Source organism: Opisthocomus hoazin, chromosome 1 (assembly GCF_030867145.1).
Source record: "Opisthocomus hoazin isolate bOpiHoa1 chromosome 1, bOpiHoa1.hap1, whole genome shotgun sequence".
Taxonomy (NCBI): Eukaryota; Metazoa; Chordata; class Aves; order Opisthocomiformes; family Opisthocomidae; genus Opisthocomus; species Opisthocomus hoazin.
The window spans coordinates 76,106,334-76,128,075 of NC_134414.1; the positions used below are offsets into that span (position 1 = coordinate 76,106,334).

Sequence of the window (21,742 nt, forward strand, 5' to 3'; positions counted from 1 at the left end):
CAAGAGCGTCTCTCTCCTGAGTTTGTTCTAGCAATCCAAACACTTCAAGGGGTCAAGCTGGAAATCTGCTGTAATGTAAACTCTGCCCACTTTCACCAATTCCTGATTGATCCAGATCAATGGAGGAAAGCGAGCGATTCCCAAATACTTAAGCACCTATAATATTATTGAATTCGCCATACAGGAGCAATTCACAATGATTCAAGCCTTTAGCTATTTAGTGCATTACAGAGGTCAGCACCAAACCCTCTAAGAAACAGATCTGCCCATTTACACAGACTCCCTGCTATTTTTTGTCCAGTTAAGTCTTCAAGAAACACATAGCCCTAAAGCAACCATACAACAGCCCGTACCTCCTCTTACTGCCTTGTCAGCCTGCTAGTACCATACACATACACACCACATCTGAACAGCTTTGCCTTGGAATCGGCGCAGCTCCTCAGCAAATGAATCTCTGTCCAGATGGTGGTCTCAGCAGAAACTCCTCTAAGTACCTCCTAATACCTAAAAAACAGACTTGGCTCAATCCTCCCACAACTGTCACCTCCTTGCACATCAAGGAAGTGACGGGGGGAGGAGGGAATCTTAAAAAACCAGCTTGAGCGATAGATGCATTCATGGTTTTCCTGGGAAAAAGGCTATATGAATACATTCAAAACTGCAGACATCTGAGTGGGAGAGTTTTGATCTTTATCATTTGCTGCCTGCCGCTACCAGAGGGACCACTGCATTATTACCCAGCACCTGAAAGACTGAGCAAGGATACAGTGGCAACCAGTGTGCATAATGCTGGAGAGGAGACGTATATCAGCTGCCTCTTCGTCCCCCACTGCTCGCAATATGGCACAGGGCCACAGACACCCTTACGCACGCCTCAATTCATCCACAAGGCGAGAAAACTCTCAATAGATAACTAATTTTACTTCACCTGGTAAACCTTGCAGGCTGGGAAACCGCGAGTATAGTAAGCCTGGCGTGTCCCGCAGCTCTTCCACCCGCCCCGCTCCCGGGGAGGGCAGAAAAAGCAGGTCCCAGGCAGCACGGTCCGAATCAAAGCAGAGGGGAGAGCATCACTCCCGCGTGAGGAGCAGAAGGCCCCGGCCACATTCGGCGAGGAGAGGCACAACCAGCAAGGAAAACAATGACTAAGCTCCAGGCTCAAAGGACAGTCACTCCACATTTAAAGCTTCCCCCACCAAACGTTATTACCATCCCGAAGAATTACATGAACCATTTCGTAAGGCCGTGATGCCCACACAGTCTCAGGGGGACGATCGCGCAGGCTAACCCGCAGAACCAGAGACGGGATGCGGTGACGGCCCACGTGGAACTGCAAGCCAGCAAGCTGAAGTCAGACCCACGGGGACGACCTGCTCTCCCTCCCTCGATTCCCCCGCTCCCTCTCTACCAGTTGCCTGACTCTTACAGCCTTACACACTGCCATTTGGCGTCTACAGAGCTACTAGGCACCTCCTTACACCTAAGGAACCAGGAAAGAAAATTCATGTATACTAAATGTCCTACAGTGAATGGCACTGAGCATCTAAAAGTCGCATCAAATTTTAAAAAAGCCAGAAGCATTGCAATGAAGCAGTCGAAGCAGGATGGCAGGGAGCAATGGTGCTTTTCAGGATAGCAGTGCTGGTAAAATACGTTGCAGAAGGAGCAAATTTTAGAAAAGACTGTCAAAAATTAGTTGCATTAAGATCTAAACCAGTCCCTCTCCTTTTATCTTTCTGACAGAATGTCTTTTCCACCTGCCACACCCAACCTCAAAATAACCGTCAGCTGAACTACAGTTTATCCAGCTCAGTACTGCATTTTCCTCTCCTGAACATAATTAACAGCCACCTCCAGTTTAAAAAGAGATTCCTTAAACTAACAGCTGCATCAGAATCAGCACTGAAATGCTTTGAGAGCTTCTGCTTAAACCCACACTTTGAAAAGTCATGAAGGAGCTCATTTTCATAAGTCTGAAGACAGAAGAAAGTGAAATGTTTTGCTAAAATTTGTTCTGCAAATGTGTAGGAAAGCTCCCCTCTGGAAATGCATTTTGCAAAATCATGCAGAGAAATAGCACGAAGCCATTCTCTTTGTAGAAGAGCAAACTGATTTGCAGAGGCTGGGTTTGAGGCTTAAAGGGGCAATTCAGAGATAAGATGCCACTTTAATTTTGTTTTTACAGGAGGAGTTTCCCAGAACTCTGGAAGACACCTACCCTAAACATTTATCTGCAAATTCGTTAAAGACTTCGCTTTGTTTCCACTCTGCACCAACAGCTGCACCAAGGAGCTTTGTAAGAAAACCCAGCCCCAAACAACAAAAAAAATCCCAACCAAGTCTACTTGGTAACTCAGCAGAAGGCCGTATTTTGGCAATGGATGCAAACAGCACAGAACTGCATCAGCTACTGCCTATCCCACAGCTGGCCTGCACCTGGATTTAAAAAAAAAAAGGTCAGAAAGCGATAGCAAGCCTTGTAGTCAACGAGAGGTGCCCGCTTTGCTCCAGAGGATGAGCTGAGACCCGGCACTTCGTCCAGCACCACCCACCAGGAGCTGCAATGCCTTTTTTCAGCGAATTTGCAGCGGACAGCAGGACGGTGTGCCACCACGGGCACAGACCAAAGGCCGGGCTTTGACCCTGCGCTTCTTGGGAAGGACGGCGATGCCCGTCCCGGGACCCCCGCAGCGTCGTGCCTCTCGCCTGTCCGGCCACCCCTTTGCCCTGCCCGCGCCGAGCAAGTCGGTTGTGCCCCCTTTCTTCCCTCCTCCCCTCAAAGAGAGGAACAAAGGGCGGCAGTCTCTGACAGCTCGAGACCGAGGGATCTGGGGCTTGGTTTATTACATGCTTAACGGAGCACTGAATTGCTGGTGGTTATTGCCTAGTTTAACGGCTTCCCTTAGAAGAGAAACATGAGCAAACAAGCATGTGTCATGAAAAGGCCCTTATTCAGACAGGAGCTGACAAGAGAAAAAGCATCCAGGGTTTACAACTGTTTATTGGCAGTTTTGCATTCGGGCACCAGCTGAGGTCGCAGCTAAGGCTAATGCAAAGAAATCCCCACCTTGTCCACCACCTCCTCAGGGGGCTTTGTCTGGCCCTGGATTTACCACCCGAGGTTAGCGCACACTAAATACCCGAGGCTTTAACTCTACGGACTTAGCATATGTCAAGGGCAGCGCGCCTTGTCTAGAAAGAGACTTCCAATGCAGTTCAGTTAGCATATACAAATCTCACACCTTCAGTCCCGGCAGCGAGCGGAGCCCCGGCAGCGAGCACCCCTGCAGAGCTCCTCCAACTGCCGCCCTTGGCGAGGAACCCCCAAACTCCACGTTTTTGTCGGAAAGACAGGGCAGGGGAAAAAAACTAAATTCTGTGATAGCCACCTGCCATCTTACCCCGGTGGAGCAAAAGACATACCTGAGACCATTTTTCTTCTCTTTTTTTGCTCAGCTGACAGGCAACAACTGTGACCCCTCTGCCTCCACCTCGCAGGCACAAGCAGCGCTGCAAGCAGAGGTGAGCCTGAAGCCTTTGTCCTGGGCACAGAACTTCCCAATGCCCAATAGAGAGGGACTTTAATAGGCTTTCTCCACGGGGAAGCAGGGCGGAGAAGAGAAAACGGGCTCTCTCACTCCTGCCTACCTAGTCACCAATTTTTCATGACACTTGTAAGGATTTTAGAACTGTACCCCAAAAAAAAGCACAGCTGAACTCAGCCCTGAGGTTGAAAAAGTGTTGAGGACAGGGTAAAATAGACGCAGACTCATTTCTTCAGAAAGCCAGGGTAAAAAGAGACCACAAAAAAAGATCAAAAGAAGGTACAGAATGCGTGTGGAGAAACACATTAATGGCAAAACAAACAAACCTCACTCCTCGTGGCAGAACTACAGCCAGTCCCAGAGGTCACACAGATTTATCCCTTCTATTTGTTAGTTACATTTATACCAAAAAAAGAAAAAAAAAAAGCCACAGATGAGCCGAGAGGAAGAAATGCAAAGAATGATACGTGCAGAGTTTAGAGGAAGGGAAGAAGGAATTCACCCACACCAGATCAGTGTGAGGGAAGAGAGCGAGAAGGACAAAACAAACCACAGAAAGGGAGAGAAACTTGCCACCGCTAAAAAAAGGGCAAAAATAGAAGATTCACTCTATGAGAAAAGATTAAAGAACAAGTCAAAGAAGTTTAAGACATGAGGCACTTCCAAAAAATAGTATTTCTAGAAAGAATACTTTTTTCTCTCAAGTGTGATGAGGAAACATCGGCTCGAACCAAAAACGTGCGAGCCTTCGCCCAGGGCTCTAACCCCAAGCTTCAGAGCCAGGCTGATACCCAGTTTGCTTCCACTGATTTCAGCAAATGGGGCCTGATTCTGGGCAGCAAGGTACTTCCAGCTTTAGAAAAATAATCTAAACTAAACCAATATACACCTGAATGCTGCAATAAGAAGGATTACCTCCACTACTTTTTCTTTCAAATGACATTTACGCCTCTTCAATTAGAAATATAGAGGTGGTCTGCATAATCTGTTAAGGATATTACTCCTGCCGGTCTAAGACAGCAAAGACACTGACATTCGAAACATCTCCCTCAAAACATTCCAATCACGAAATCACGTATTTGCTGAAGAGAAGTTCGGTTTGGGTGCTCACAAGACTTTTTCTGCCGTCACACAGAACAGTTCCCAAAACTAGGTGGTTTTGCTGACGGCTGTGATTCAGACGCAAGTCCCTAGTCATTTCAGCGTGTTGTTTTTGTCATCTTTCAAAGCCGCCCGTAGTCACTATTAAAAGAAACCCACAGAGTTCAGCACAGCAGGGGCAAACCCAGTCTGCGCCTCACAAAGAAACTCGGGACTGAGCATCCCTGGAACGGCCTCGTCCGTCTCTCGGGAAGAGCAGCATCTCAAGGGCAGGTTATAAACAGAGCTTTTTGGTAAACACTCTGTGCTGCTGCTGGGTGCAGGGTGCACAGTCTGCACAGCGAAAAAAGGAACGGTCTTTGAAGGCGGACAAGCTCTTAAACTTTTACTAGGTGAAATGTTTACCGAAATAAATCTAGTCCTTTCCACTCTTGGTTATTATCATAACACATATGGTAACTGACATACAATTAATGGAGCTTTAAACCAAGAGTTCTTGGAAGGAAAACACGCTCCCAGCTTTTCAGCTAACCTTGAAAAAAAAAGCCAGGTTTTGGCAAAGTTCAGCAACACAAGTGGCTTTACAAGATTCTCCATTTATTGGGCACCTCTCACTCTCGCAGCGAGCACAGGCTCCATGCAGAGGAGGTGAGAAGAGGCCCTGCCGAGTCAGCACCATCCACCACCACCGACTCCAGAGCAGCCAAAGCTCAGCAGACCAAGCTACCACCTCAGAGGCACTATACCACCCACGCACATATGCCATTTCACACCAGTAATGGTTCAGACGATGGCACCCGCTAAAATGATTTAATCTCCTCTTCTCCTAAGCGCATTGATCCTGCAGGGTGAACAGATATTAACAGCAAAGCAACATTCTTAATACGCAAGGCTCCTGGCTTTGTTTCCAGACTCCCAAGGATCTACCAACCAGGTTGATGCCATCTTCACAGATTTGAAAGGCTGCTCACATTCCCTTTTCCCATCTTCTCCTCTCCGAGTTACAGAGAAAGACTAAAACCTACATTATGGTGCTACTGGGTCAGCAGATTCTCCAGCGTGTTCCGGTATCTCCAAGACCCGGTGCTTTCAGCACAGCTCTGTACCACATAAGCAAGCAGGATTCCTCACCCAGCTGGAATAAAGTAACCAGATACCACCCAAGGCGTTTCAGCTGTCTGCTCAACCTTCCCTTCTCCTTTCTGCAATAGGAAATCCTACTGGTGGGGAGCACAAAATAAAGCCTTCCCCTTTCCCACACAGCCCAGTGCAACCACACCATCTGTATACAAAACATATCTCCTTACAACAACAGCACACGCTGACTGCACACTTCGTTATCAAAAAGCTAAGAGGTGCAGAGCAGCAGCAGCAGAAGAGGATGCTCCAAAGTCAGACCCCGGTCGCAGCAAGGACTTGCTCTGCAACCGAAGCGGCTGTGTCAACAACAGTGGTTTCATTGCTCACTTCTTTTCCAAAACCCAGTGCAAGTGCTGTCACAACACTCGGTCCCTGAGGAGGCATCTCCAAATTCAGCAACATAACCAGAAAGAAGTCTGCTCAATAACTGATACATTTTTATTCCTGAAGAGGAAACCAGAGCACTCTTCCATTACCTCAGAGGAAACCTAGGGAAAGGTAGCATTACTCAGGACTGATTTACTGCCTCAAGCCATTCAGAAAACCATAAAGCCAGTGACATATAAGACAAGTAACTCATTCACAAGAGCTCTTTGATCTTAAATACAAATAAAATTAGGTCACCATTAAAGATTTTCATTCCTTGACATATAAGACTTCCACAAAGGCTAAGAAAAGCTTTTCCCATCCCTTCTTTTAACACTCAACTTATTTAGCAAGTAACATTTCTTTCACATGACTTGAAACATTTTCTCCACATTCACTTGTCATCGCTCCAGAATTTAACTCTTGGCGAGCACCTAAAACGCACAGGGAGAGCTGCGTAAGGCATTCTCCACAGATCAGAGAATTCCACCGCGGTTCACGGGGGGGAAAGGAAGGAGCAAAGCGCGCCCTTCCCAACACTCTGATCAAAAAAAAAAAGATTTTTCGGTAATTCATTATTCAAAGCATTCCAGCGATTTTTAACAGATGAAGAGGAGAAAGCCTGCACCGTCACTATTAATAGGCTGACATTCTTTCTTCCCCTGCAAGGCCACAGCAGAAACGCAGGCGAAGGCAACAACTTCGGGGAGCCCAGTTCTGCCCGAGCCCCAGCCCCTGCGGCGCAGGGACCCCTCCAAGCACACCCCAGGACAAGGTACGGCGCCGGTGTTCGAAACGCCTGCCATGACATCAGGGAGGTCCTTGACATCCAAGACTTCCCCATCGTTCTCAGCGCCGCATCTTTTGTTCCTTTGCCTGCCACGGTACGTCATTAACTTAATCTGCCAAAATAACAGCGGATTGCAGGATAAGCTAAGGATCTAGCATCACCTTGCATTTTCAGTTTAATGTGCTTGATTGTGTTAGGGTGGCTTTAGAATTATATTTATTTGCTTTCTAAATCAACCAAGAGCTCTCCTATGCAGCAGAAGGCCCCTGAAGCTATCATTGTAATGTGGTATCTGCTCATAAACGTCAATATACCAATTTTAAAGGTATTAACGCTGCTGTTTAGTCATGGTAAAATATCCTAATACCTGCCCCACCTCTGTTGGAGAGAGCAATACAGTTAAATGTGAGCAATTCAGTTCAGGCCTTTCTGCACAGCTCGTTCAAACACAGAAACCTCACCAACTGCAAGACAGCACACAGCAACTCCACCGCAAACACAAGCAGGGGTACCACAAGGCTCGCTCTACAAGCTTCACCTGCCCAGCTGCCCAAGAACATTTAGCCCCTTCCTCCGGGCAGCTTTTAAGCGACCAGAGGGTCAACACGCAAAGTCTTCCCTGTCTTTGGCTCGGGTAAGCGTGAAAGCTGATCCCAGCTATCACTACGGCAAAGAAGGGATCTCTCTTGATTAAAGCACAGAACTTTGCGTCCAGCGATTTGGATTGTACCCCTGTCACGTATTTCCTGGGTGGCTGGCAATAAATCACACCAGTTCCCTGCTGTACTTCCCTCCCACATCCTCACTCCCAAGTAAAGCACAGTGGATAACTTGAGTATCAGAGGAGAAGCACACGAGAGCTCCACTTCCTTCTGCGTTCATAAAGGACACTGCCGTGCAATTCACAGTTTGGTTTAACAAATGGTGGGGAATATGAAACTTCAAGTACTTCACGAACGTATGTCCGCTGTAGCTGAAGGAACATGCAGTATGTCTCAAAAAGACCCAAGAGTTAATTAGAGAAAAGATACTCAGATTTACAATGGACTGAAATTTAAAAGTAAGATTCACAACCAGACTGAATTCTACTAGCTGAGCTTACAGCTACGGAGAAGCAATACAGTGACATGGCAGGCGGCAGGGGGAGTGACAACAACCAGGTTTGATGGGAGAGGATACCTTGCAGAGAAGCACACGTTTTGAAAAAATAGCTTGAATGTCAGGCACTTTATTACAATCCTTATCAACATCATCAAAAGAGTTAAAGTATTTCTATAGTTGTCTCCTGAAAAACAGTAACCTAGAATAAATGCTTTCTCTGTAGAAGTATAATGTATCTGAACGGGAAAGACCCCCCAGTGCTCACCACTGCAGGCAGAAAGAGGAGACACAAGGCACTGACTGCTCTTCACACCGAAAGTTCTTCTTAACCAGCTCCCTCAGAAGTGCTGCAGAAATAACCCTGTCTATATTTAAGATCCCAGCCTTCATGTAAGATTGCGGAGATAACAACTGAGGACAAGCACGTTCACCTTTTGGCAAATGCATGCAAAAACAGGTCACTTACAAGTCTTCTGGGAAAAGGGATACTTCCCTTCCCCCGATGGGCAAGAGGGGTTTTACATGTCATTCATTTTCACACATCCACTTACAAAAGCATCCTCACTCCTACTATCTATCCCACAAAGAAGACAGACTGTAGGATCTACTACATGCATGGCACAGAGCGGGGTCAACCTGTCTGACCTCAGACATCTAGAAGACACACAACTGAGCCATCCATTCTAAGCTCCCATTATAATTAACAGACAGAGACTCGGGTAAAAAGCAATTTATCTCATCCTGGGGTAGTTCTCTCCAGAGGCCATTCCCTGTCCTATTTCTCTCCACCGTGAGTCCTAGAACACACAGCTCCGATTTAGACAGCGAAAGGACAACAGGCAGTCCACCTACTTCTGCACTTTTCAGAACTACCATCCAAGACCTCTGCACAGAAACAAGCTGTAAATTACTGACCAGATGTGCATATCTGCAACTCGCACTACAAAAGGTATTTTTCACCTATCAGGCCACCACAAAATAACTGCAGACACACAGCGCTATCAGTTTTTTGGAGCAGCACAAAAGAAACTTGACTGGGGCTTCCAGTCAGCAAATACCTCACCATTACACGCAAACACTGCTGCTCCAGTTGTCCCAAGAATAATTTTGATTTTATTGCAGTAGCACATGCTAATGGACTACAGCAAAGAGTCCAGGAGCATTTTGATTTCCTTTACGTACCCCTATCTGCAAGGGTTTGTAACTCAGCTACAAGTATTCCCTCTTGACAACAGCCTTGTAAGATAGGTACAGTTTAGGTATTCTATTAAATTTTCCCTGTGAGGCACAAAAATGAAGAAAAACAATGAATTGCAATAATTTTGGGAGGTCCCAGACTTTAAGATACATAAACCCAAGTACAGCATCGTGTACTTCACTAGAACACATTAAGGCCCATGGACCTTAACCCTTTCTTTCCCGTGTTTAAAAACAAAACAACCCACTACCATTAGACAGCTTGAAGTGTAGGGGACAGGTTTTGAGACAAGTTTATTTTGGTTTGAGCTTACTGTTTAAATTAGAATCATGAACTCTTGCCCACTGTCATCCCCTACAGCTACTCTCACAAAATCCTGGGAAGAAGCAAATGAAACTACCAAAGCTTAACTGAAATTCACCACTGTATTTTTAAGGCTTCAAGTAGTTTTTAACAGTTTCAAACGCAAAAATCCCAAACAAAGTGCATCAGCTTTAAGATAAACAGCAGGAGTAAACTATTGCCTTGGTAGTCCTCAGGAAGTTAATAAAACTCAGATTTATTGCAAATGAGCATTTCAAGCTGCTGCCATTCTTTTGCCTACCTAAGTAACGCCCTCTCATTTCACCTTTGTCCTCAGCAAAGCTGCCAGCTGCAGGAACCAGAGCCAAGCAGTCCACACCATGGACTGGTACAACATGACAAGATGGCAACCCAAGCATTCCAACCTAAAACCAGCCTGATTTTCAGAGCCCTGAAATGTCCACTGAAGCTAAGGGGAAACCCCGAGGCACATCGAAAAGAAAAGCTGCTTTGGTGGATAATACAACACAGAGCGAGGAGCAAAAGGCCAGGCAGACGGGTGCTACGAGTGGACGTGAGGACCAGCATTTCCATGTAGAGTGCAGCACTAGGAGGAAAGCCTTCAGAGGCAGGTAAGGAGCGGGGCATCACCCGTGCCTCCAAAGCTGCGAACGCAAGGAGCCCGTAGGGATCTTTCAGGATTTCTCCGGACAGGGCATCGGGAAGAGGATCAAGTAGTGCGGCCAGCAGCAGCAGGGAGGTGATCGTGCCCCTGTACTCGGCACTGGTGAGGCTGCACCCAGAGTGCTGTGTTCAGTTTTGGGCCCCTCACTACAAGAAGGACATTGAGGGGCTGGAGTGTGTCCAGAGATGGGCAATGAGGCTGGTGAAGGGTCTAGAGAACAAGTCTTCTGAGGAGCGGCTGAGGGAGCTGGGGCTGTTTAGTCTGGAGAAGAGGAGGCTGAGAGGGGACCTTATTGCTCCCTACAGCTACCTGAAAGGAGGTTGTAGTGAGGTGGGTGTCCGTCTCTTCTCCCAAGTAACCAGCGATAGGACCAGAGGCCATGGCCTCAAGTTGCATCAGGAAAAATTTCTGTACTGAAAGAGCTGTGAAGCATTGGAACAGGCTGCCCAGGGAGGTGGTGGAGTCACCATCCCTGGAGGTGTTCAAACAACATGTAGACATGGCACTTCATCACCAGCAGGCATGGTGGTGTTGGGTTGACAGTTGGCCTTGATGATCTTAGAGGTCTTTTCCAACCTTAATGATTCTATAAGTAAGTGGACCTCACCAGCAGCCCCAGAGCTGGGGAGCTAACGGGGCACCCAAGGCACGCCAGGGGTAGGGAGGAAGCAGACGAGCAGCCATGGCACACCACCACCAGCCCCTGCAGCCGCGCTGCTGATCCCAGCCCACAGCAGACCTTCTCCAGGGGCAATGCAACCTTGCCACAGGCAGCGTGTGCCTACAGCCCGCAAAGCTCCCTCAGCTGCAGCTACCAACCTGTGAGTCACTGCGATCCAGCACGGAGAGCAGGCCTCATCAACGCGCCGTGGGACACCTCCAAAGGGAGGTGACGGAGACGTACCAGATAAGCACTACAGTACCAGTATAACTGCATCCACGTTAGGAGTTTTACCACATTAGCTGTTTTATTACTAGACAGGCTGATCAGGACCTGTTGGCACTTGCAGTGTCCTGTTTGTAGAGCGATAATGACAGCTCCAGCGGCAGAGCAACCCAGGGAGGCGCAGCTTCGGTGGGAAAGAAGCATTTTGCCAGGAGTGTTGAACAACCTCCCCCAGAAGACATCACTTCTCCTGGCACACGGACACAACACAGCTAGGTGGGATGAGGGAGGCCTCAACAGCCCGGGCTGCACCAAAATCTGCACAAAAACCTGTGTCAATAAACCTTCCCTCGGTGCCGCGTAAGCCAAAGCTTGGCCAGCTAGGGAAAGCTAGTCAACTGCCAGGGGTAAAAGCTAATCCCTTTCATAATATATAAATATTAAAACATATATTTAATATAAATTATATATGCTAGTGTATTTCCACTGACAATTAAGCTGTCCCTTGCTTTTTCTCATTTTAAGTACTTCCCTGACTCCACGCTACTTTGTTTCCCACAACTATCACAGAATCACAGACTGGCAGGTGTTAGAAGGGACCTCTGGGGATCATCTAGTCCACCCCCCCGCCAATGAATAGACCACTAATTCCTTCTCAACATTTAACCCAGTTTCTCCTCCTTCACCCTCTAATTCCCACCTTAAATTCACCTTCAGTAGACTGCTTCACTCTGAGCTGTCCCACTATCTCTTCCTAGTTCCACATCTTCCCATATACTTGGTCCTTCACTTGCCAGTATGATGCAAGATCAAGCAGGAGGAGGGCATGGGAAAACGCCATGGAGAAGTCGTCCACACCCTTCATGCCTGCTACCAGGAGTTGCACAGAGCACTTGAGATAGGAGTCAGTAGCGCAAATTTCTAAATAAAGCAGAGAGAAGCCCACTCCATCCATATGTCCACCTGGTCCCTACGCGCCTCAGAAGTGCAAGACCTCCACAAGGGTGAGCTCCTCCATTCCCCAGTCTCTGGGATTTCATCCTTCTTCAGTGGTGTTTCTCACAGGTTTCCCAGTTAGCAGCAAACTAAAACCAACACCACTGAGGTCAAATTGTAGTTTTTCCTTACATTCAGAACAGCAGGCTTCATTCTGTTGCAGGACCGCCAAGCCCAGCAGATCAAGGGACTGCTCTGACCAGAGGACTATCGTGTCTCCAGTCTGTAGTTGCTTCTCTTTCAGAAAGCTGCTCTATCCTTTTTCCAACACTGAAATAGACACCACAGAAATGAGGACTGCTGAGCCCTGTGGCCACCCAGGAGGAGATAACGTCAAGCCTTGCTCGGGACAGGACCACAAACAAGGGTTATTTGGAGGCATCATGAACAACGGCATACTGACCATTTGGCAGCACTCTGCAGTCTGTAAGCAGTGTCACATTTTGTGCCTCTGTGCAAGTGTTTCACACTGCATCCAACACAAAAAGTACACTCTGGAAATAATACTGAGATGCAATGTCAAAATCTCCAAGTTTTCTACATTCAGAGCTACCTCAAGGTTCCCAAGCAGTAAGCAGTGGTGGGATTTCCACCCCCTCAGCTTCCCAGAGTTGCCTGCTGTTAGAGCTAACAGTATCTTTTCTTGAGCCTGTGCCAACCTGAGAAACAATGAGGAACCCATAATGCTACAAATGCAAGGTATTTGATAAGAAAACTCTTGTGCAAAGCTATGAGATCCCCTCCCAAATCCACCTCTCGCTCAAGCAGATTGAATTCTTTCCACCAGCTCCAGTGGGAGTTGGACTGCGACCTAAAATAATGCCACAGATAAGGATCTTACTGTAACTTTTGACTACAGTCAAGCTTACATTGTGCAAGTCAATGCTATTGAGCTTAACTATCAACGTCATTCAAAGGCAGGGAGAAATACTTCTGGCAGAGCCAGTGTACAGTCAGAAACGTAGAATGGGAAAAACACAAATACCACTTTCCTCCAAGGAAAACAGATCTCAAGAAGGTAGGTACACAACCCACCTGGCTGAAAGCACTCTTGCAACAGAAAGTACCACTTGAAGAGAAGATGACTGGAACGTAAGCGCATATACACAAACACACACTAGACCACATGAGAATAGTCAGCTAGCATGCTAGTCCAAAAATTTACACTAAAAAATGTATATGCTGAAGGCAGAGAAATGCAAAGGGTGAACACTTCTTGTAATGCTGGATTCCCTTTGGGGACATTCCTCTACACCATTCCCTAAGGTGGGAGGCGCGGACCTGTCATCATCACAGAGGCCAAAAAAAGCATTTCTGCACACTACCACTGAGGCTCCGGTGACTGGAAGTTGATAACATGTCACTAAAATTTCCACTGCCAGGAGAGGGCAAAAATAAAGCAAGGAAAGGGAAGGTCTATGTTCCTGTTTTTCTCCCCTTCTTTCTTTAATATCCCTAAACTAACACAAATCCTTCTCCCAGGCCTTATGAATAAAGCTCACCTTCCCCATGCCTGGAGCGAGGTGCCGAGACCTTCGTGGGGAAAACAATCCGCCTTTGCAAGCCTGGTGAAATGACCCCCACCATTGCCAACAGGGAGAGAGTGCACACACACAAAAAGCAAGGAGGGAGTACGAGACTACTTCTACTGAAATTTTATCCACATCACTTGAAAAATCTTCCTACAGAAAGCTGAAAAAATTTCCTAGGAGTCAGCATAAGACTCCAGGCTGTATTTTGGTACACCCATCACCTCGAAGACCTGCATACAACCAGGTCCCAGAGCACCGGGGCCTCTTCTAATTACTCCAGGAATAAGGAGTCCCTGCCCCAGGAACCTGCAATCTCATTTCAGACAAGATACATCAGAAAAAAAAAAAAAAAAAAAGAAGACGTTTTGACAAACAGATGGACTGGGGGAGGAAGAACAAGAGGGACATGTGGTTACCCACAATTGGCAGGTTGCTTTCTTTTCTCTTTTTCTTTTTTTTTTCTCTTTAATAAAAATAAGTATCAGTAATCCCCACTGGCCACCTGCCTAGCTTTTGTATATTTAATTAAGAAGGATTTGGGTGATGGAGAAGTGGTCAAAAGTTCAGCCAATTTGGGGAACATCAGGAGGGCAAACATCTAGCCACAGGACCCAGAGAAATGCCAGTATTCCAGCCGCTGCCTGGTCCTTCCTGACTTCTCCAACGGCAAACTTTCCCTTTGCAACACAACACATGAAAAATCAGAGGAAGAAGGGAAGAAGAGCAGTTCATACTTAAGAGAGCTGGTCTGGACCAGTTCCTGAAAGCCAGTGACCTCACTGGTCCTCAGTACAGCTTGTCTTTATAGCGAAAAGACTGGAATTGTATTCATGTTTAACAAAATCATCTGAATCCACAATGATGTCCCTTTAGCAGCAAGAGAAAGAAGGGGGGGGTTGGGGTGTGGAAAATTCAACTGAGTTAGCAGAAAATACCAAGCACTGTCCTCTCTCCCTACCCCCTAACACAGTCACCTTGTAAGACAGAAAGTCCATTAAGACAAAAATAGAGTATCCTTAGCGTGGGAAAACATTTATCCAAGTTTTAATTTCTTTTCAAATCAGCATTTAAACGATCACATTTTACATCATTTCCTTTTATGAGCCAGCAGTTAGACAATACACATCATTTACATGCAGTTTTGGAAGGCTGCAACATAAGTCAACAAAAGCAGCCTTCACTATGCATTAACTATTACAAGGCTCTCACAAAGCCACACCAGCCTGGGTTGAGGGCAATTAGGAGTATCATCCCTAATTCTCATCTTTCTGGTGCGCTCTCAGAGCTCGCACAAAAACATCCTTCCCCCTAGCCACTGCTGATACAAGAGAAATACGATGTCGTACCTGCGAGACGTAGCAGCCTGCTCACAGCAGCTATTTTAAAGTGTTCGCCGTCTTCAAAAGCACATACACACATACCCAAAAAAAACCCAGCGAGAAAGTGACGGAGAGAGTTAACACAGCTCAGTCTCAATAGCAAAATTAATCAGCCTGTGAAGGATCAGATGGTCGGTATTTTAAAATGTGCAAAATATTAACCAATGCCTTTAGTTCACAGGTCATTTTTGCATTAAAAAGATAAGGGGGAGAAGTAAACACCCAGCTCAAATCTTATCTCGAGGTAAATTTCAGGAGCGTTTTCATTTTGTGTGAGCCGAACTTCAAATTGAGCTAACTACTGGATGTGAAAAACGACAGTGCCAACCGCAGCAATGCTAAGAACGCTTCTCCGCTATTTGCAAAAGACGGGAAAAAAAAGTCCTCAGGACAGCTCATCGTTTGGCAAGCTGGCCACAAGCTCCAGTCACACCTCAGTGCCCTGACAAAGCCGGACTGGGTTCGGGCGGGATGGACGCTCGGCGGCACGGCCACCCCACGGCCACCCCACTGACCACAAAAAGCACCACCACCACCGTCCAACACCGCTTCTCCGCGGAATTCTGCGCCGTTCGCGCCATCCCTCACGGGCTAACGGCGGCACAGGGCTACCCGTCACCTAAGGGAGGGCTCGGGGGGCTGAGCACCAGGCCGGGGGGGTCCCCGTCAGCCCTGCCCGCTGCGGGCAGGCAAGCAGGGCAGGCAGGGCAGGCAGCAGGGCAAGGCGTTGCTCCGGGCAAGCCTGCACATGTCCTCCAGCTCCCATCAGCTGATACCACCCTGTTGGAGGGGAATTTCTCTCTCCCAGCTGCAGCAGAGGCGTGGGGCTCCTTAACGCAACTGGCAGAAGCTTCCCCTCTTTCTTCCACGCCGTCGCTCTTGGATTTTGAACCAACTACGAGAGGTCAAACAGCTTCCAGGCCGGCCCCGCACGCCCCAGGATTTCAGACGCTTGGCAGAGAAGCTCTGCTTCGCCCTGGGACAAACGCGCAGCCCCCGCCGCTGCCCCTTTCCCCCCGCACTGGGCAAAGACTCCCCAAAAACAGAATCACAGAATGTTCGGGGCCGGAATGGACCTCTGTGGGTCATCTAGTCCAACCCCCTGCCAAAGCAGGGTCACCTACAGCAGGCTGCACAGGACCGCATCCAGGTGGGTCCCAAACATCTCCAGAGAAGGAGACTCCACAACCCCCCTGGGCAGCCTGCTCCAGTGCTCTGTCACCCCTTCCTTTTGTGCACCTGGAGCCGGGGAACCTCGGCCCCATTTCCTCCCCGCTACTCACCACTGTGTAGCAAGCTCTTCTCAGAACGCCAGGCTCCTTTACACTGTAGGGAAAGGCCTAAGTGACATCATGAAGATGAAAATAATGTAAACTTTATGGACTTTGGGTGGAGTAGCTGAAAACTCAGCGTTTTTAAGTGGCTCCTTGTGGAGGTCCCAGCCCCACAACAAACCGCACATAAGCCAACCCACTTTCTGGCATAAAACCCCAGGAGGATGCACACCGCTCCGTGACGGGGAGTAACTCCACTCGCATCCAGGCGTTAGACAGTCAAGGGCTGCCCTCATATTTCCTGCGCGTATATACATCTATATACATTTGCACACCTACATATGGCTAAACAGACAGCTAAGGTAGAACTGCCTACAGGAATATCACTAGATGGGTAGATCCGAGCTATTTCCAGCAAGCTCAGCCGAGGCAAAGAGCAGAAAACCAGGACTATTTTCCGCCCTTCAACAGGTCGGCGCAGTCTCCTTCGCACCACGGCCGGCGAGGAGACTCCCCAGCAAGGCGAACGACCTTCGGTCTCATCGCCGGGGTGCGTGAGCTAGACAAAGAGATAACGTCATGCCCTCTCCCGCTCCCTCCGTCCTCCCCGCAGCGGCAGGTAGCCAGCCAATCCCGCTCCCCGCGCCCGGCTGACATCACCGCTGATGCCGACGCACAGATGTGGAAGCGCATCAAACTCGCGCTGCCCCAGAGATCTGGGGGACGCGGCCCCTCAAAGGCAGCCTGCCCACGACGACGGGCCGGCCCGGAGGGAAACAAAGCCATGCGGGAAGAGGGATTTCAAGGAGGGGTCGCTGGGTAGGAGGAAAGCGGACACAGCAAACACAGCATAACCACGTTTTTCCCTCGGTTCCGCAGTTTCTCCGAAAGCCCTCAAAACATACACAGTTTCATCTTTGGGTGTCCCCGGAGCATTTTTCCTAACAAAAAAAGTGACTGAGAAAAGTTAAATGCTATCGCACTGCTATTGCACTGATTTTTATTTTTATTTACATATAGCTTCATCCTTTTAAGAAGAAAGGCGAGGCTTAATCACAGCAAGGAAGTTTTTTGGTTTGGTATTTTTTGTTTGTGCGCAACCCTGTTAGGCGTCCACATTTTAAGACTACATACACAAATGCAGACAAACGACTAAGAAGCAGCAGTGCAAATCCAAACTCACACACCTGTCAATCCACTGCTGTCCGAAAGGCTCTACAGCAAAGCAGTATTTACCTATTTCTTTTACTCCTGGCACGCAAACCACCATGCCCTCAGTTACCAGGCAAGAGGAAACATTGCCACCGTTGTCGGCTAACCAGCGAGGAAGGGCAGGGAAACCTCATCAGACACACACTAAAGCTGGTGCCCTGCCTGACGGAACCCGCCTGCTGCTCACCCCGTTATCACCGTGACACTGATGCCCTTAGACCTCAGGTGCTCATTCACTCTTCCAAGTCTATAAATGCACGTGCTGAGTTTCGTTGCTAACCTTAACTATTCCAGGAGACTTCTCGCACACTGAAGGAAAATGAAATTAAACATTCCTATTCTCAAGACTGTTAAACCAATGAAGACTTTGCTCATTAAGTCAAAGCATCAACAAGTAAGCCAAGAAACAATGCACCAAATTGCAATAATTAACAGGAGAGTTTCAAGTCACACATTCACGCCCTACAATTTTTTTTTGTAAGAAGGGTTCGGGTGATGCAAGCTCTGGGAGCAGAAGGATTGCATAAAAAACCTGAAATGGTGTCATTTAATTTGTCAGAAAAAAATCAAATGGTCAATGTAGTGTCAAAGCGCAGCTTCTCACACACCTCCCTCCTCTCCTCCGGCCTTCTGAGCCACATCCTTTTTTCCCAGCTTTCCGCCAACAAGCCGCAGCCCGGTTACTCCACTTCTGGTCTTAAACACACAACTTGCACGCTGCGCAGACAGACTACTTCTCCACCACGAAGGCTGAGGTTCACGCCCTCAAAACAAACTGACATGTGTTTCATTCGCAGAAAGAGGCACCAAAGCGCTTTATTTAGCTACTGGAGCTGCAAGCAGCAGTATCTTGCCATCGCCAATTGCACTGCCTTGTTTATAAGCAAAAAAACCCAACCCAAACCCAAGCAGCTAGGCATACTTGGTTCCTTTCGGTTATCCCACTTTCCCTCTGCAAATCTGCCTTGCATTTCGATACAATATAAGGCTAGAGCCTTCCGTCTTCAGCCAAGTATTAAGAACGTGTGAATAATTAGTCACCCTGCTAGCTAGCACTCACTGCAATGTCATGCAATCTCGAGTTTTGTTTGTTCCCCTGACTGCACACTGGAGGGGAAAGAAAAAAAAAAGAAAAAATCCCAGGCTAGTTTCACACCCATACGGGCACTCTCCAATTTCTGTTTTTTAAAGTCACACGCTCGTCAAACAGGTTATTCTGGGAATTCTGATTTTCACTAAATAAGCTCCCCTGCTTCGATCACTTATTATTATTGTCGCTCTGCCCCCCCCCATCGCTGCACAGCCCGGCGGGGTCAGACGCAGCACCATCCAGCCCTGGCTCGACAGCTTCAGCACTCTGAAGGTTTTCCAGCAGGGAAGCCGGGTGACAATTCCAAGGAAGGCCAATGTCTTTGTCTAAAGTCACCACAGCAGCAGCAGCAACTTCCACCAGGACTTCCAGCAGCAATCCCGAACCAGCCCACGGACACACTCGGACAGGGTCCGCTCGGTCTGGTCACTTCCCGGCGCGGGGGGCAGAGGGGGATATGGACAACAAAGGACCGTTTCGCCATTTCAGGATGGGTACCCGGGAGAGTAATTTGTGCCCCTTGGGAAAAGCAGAAGCCGAGAGGCCGACCAACTTGTCACGGGCAGCGACAATGACGAGGACAACATTTTCACCAGCCCTTGGCCATCACCCCGGGCACCCTCCGGAAAAAAACGACAGTTAACAAAAGGAGAAGAAATTCTGCCACAAACCTTGTAGACTTGCCCGTACGTGCCATTGCCAACCACTTCCACCAGCTCAAAAATCCCAGCGGGGTCCTGGGGGAGGGGGGGGGGGGGGGGGAAGGGGCGAGAGAAGAGAAGCGAGGAGGTTACATTTGGCGAGGCAGTGGCGGGGGGCAGAGCCCACCGAGCGGGCCCGGGGCCCGGCGGCGTGCAGCTGTTGCGCCCTGCTTTTTCCACGCAGATGCCAACACACGCAGACAAAGGGAAAGCAGCAGCAGCAGCCCCGGGCCGCGCTCCCCCCGCCCGCCCCCGCGGGGCTTCCCCCCCCCCCCGCCACCCGGCCCCGGCCGCTCCCACCCCCGGCCCCGGCACTCACCCGCAGGGAGGAAAGGTCGATATCCACCAGACTTTTCGCAGGAGAATCGTTCGCCATTTTCCCGTCTCTTTATTATTTTTTTTTTTCCTCCTTTCTTTTTTTGTCTTCTCTGTTAAATAACAGCGAGGCCGCCCCCCCTTCCCCTCCCCTCCGCAGCTGCGGGTTGCGCGGAGCTCCTCTCCTCCCTTCCGCCCTTCCCTTCTTCACTCCAGCCCCGCCGCGCTGAAACTCTTCACCATGGGGAGGGGTTGGCGGGGGGGATGATGGACGGACGGACGGATGGATGGGTGGGTGGGCAGGCTTGGGGAGGAGGAGGGGGGCAGAGGGTGGTGAAGGAGGGAGGGAGGGAGGCAGAGAGGGGGTGCTGCGGTCCGCCGGTCTCCCCGCGGCGCGGTGCGGTGCGGTGCGGGGCCGGCTCCCCCCGAGGCGGGCGGCGGTGCCGCGGTCGGTCTCGGCGGGTCGGTCTCACCGGGTGCCCTCGCCTCCCCGGCGGGCTCACACCATGTCGCGGCGGCAGGAGCGGCGCCGGGCCCGGCAGCCTGCGGCAGCCTCACGGTGCGCCCCGAGCCCGGGCATGGCAGGGCCCGGCCCGGCCCGGCCGGCGCTCACGCCGGGAGCCGGCAGCCGCGGCCCCGCTCTCGCATGGAGCGGGAGGGGGGGGGGGGAGCTCACGCCCAGCGCCGCGGCGGAGCCCCCGCCGCCTCCGAGCCCTTCCCCCGGCGCTGCCCTTGCATCCAACGGCGCCGGGAGCCGGCGGGCTTGGGGCTGGAGCGGGCTGCTGCGAGCCAGACAAAGATAGCCGGGGAGGGGGAGGAGGAGGAGGAGGAGGAGGAGGAGGAGAAAAGGGGATACAAAATACACAGCGAGCAGGGAGGGAGAGAGAGAGAGAGAAAACAGCTCCCCCTTCCCTCCTCCGACAGGAAAAACCGGCGGAAACGCGCCCGCACCAAAGCACTGCTGGGTAAACTCGCGGGGAGAGAAAGAGGGAGGGGAACGGGACCGGGGACGGGACCGGCAGCCCTCCCCGCCGACCAACAACAGCCCCGACGGGGCGGGCCGCCCCGTCGGGGCTGTTGTTGGTCGGCGGGGAGGCCCACGCGAGGTGGTCGAGGCGCCTGGTGCGCAAGGTGCTACCCGGCTCCCCGTGGGGTGTGTGGAGGGGGTTTTCCTTTCCCACTCCCGGTGAGATGACCGGCGAAATCCCTCATCTTCTCCCCCCCCGCCCCGCCAGAGCCCACAGGCCCACGGGAGAAGACGTTCGTGCCCCGTCGGAGAGTTCTTCAGAAACAAACACTGGTCCCCAGAAACTGATCCAACAAACTCTTTCTCTGGAGATATTCAAGACCCGCCTGGACGAGATCCTGTGCAGCCTGCTGTAGGTGACCCTGCTTCGGCAGGGGATTTGGACCAGATGACCCACAGAGGTCCCTTCCAACCCCTACCATGATTCTGTGGTTCTGTGGCACCTCAGCCAGAACCGTCTCAGGCCCCCCTCCCTCTCAGAAGCCTCCTCCAGCGGAATCCGAATTGTTGAAAAATCTCGTTAACCTCTCTCGAGCTGGCCGCATCAGGCAGCGGCACGCAGGTGTAAACCTTGGCAGGATTTGTCTCTCATTGAAGTTCTTTATCGCACCAATCCGGCAAAAATGTTACCTGCTTGCAGGAGGTCGAGTTACGTTTCCTGTGGGAACCAAGGTTTTCCTGCCCCGTCTCCTTTAACCACAAAATTACATATACATAGCTATAAGTATCACAGAAACATACTTTTAAAACAAAGCAAACCTGCTGAGCAGAAAGTGTAAGGATAAATTACCATAACAGTTTATGGTGTGCTTCATTTTCACTTAAAGTGTAGTTACAAAGAAAGGAAACTCAGGCCTGGACCGGGCAACTGTTTTTCTCTGCGCGGGAACCTATAGTCATAAGAAGGCAAACGATTTCAAAGGGGCTCAATGCTGGGTCCCTCTGAGTGCGTGCACGCAGTAGTAGGGTCAGGTCTGGGGATGCAGTGAGTTTTAAAAAGTGGATTTCCGCAGAGATTTATTATCAACAGCCTGGTTTGCATTACACGGCTTATTTAACTCTTGCTTTTCTGTGCGTGAGACCAGCCTTGGTAGGTCAAAC

General features: G+C 49.7%; 1 protein-coding gene across 6 annotated transcripts in view; it reads right to left on the reverse strand.

Moving 5' to 3' along the window:
• Positions 1 to 20,225, reverse strand: part of MAP4K4 (mitogen-activated protein kinase kinase kinase kinase 4) — a 165,985-nt gene extending 145,760 nt beyond the window's left edge. For 2 of the 6 annotated variants that reach the window (XM_075426500.1, XM_075426491.1), the window contains exons 1-2: positions 19,619 to 20,225; positions 19,270 to 19,335 (exon numbers count right to left, since the gene is read on the reverse strand). In XM_075426500.1, coding sequence (XP_075282615.1) covers positions 19,270 to 19,335; positions 19,619 to 19,675 — 123 coding nt within the window. In that variant the 5' untranslated portion in view covers positions 19,676 to 20,225. The remainder of the gene's footprint in view (positions 1 to 19,269; positions 19,336 to 19,618) is intronic. The other 4 variants (XM_075426533.1, XM_075426509.1, XM_075426518.1 and 1 more) reach the window with 3 other exon arrangements.
• Between the last annotated feature and the right edge of the window lie 1,517 nt (positions 20,226 to 21,742).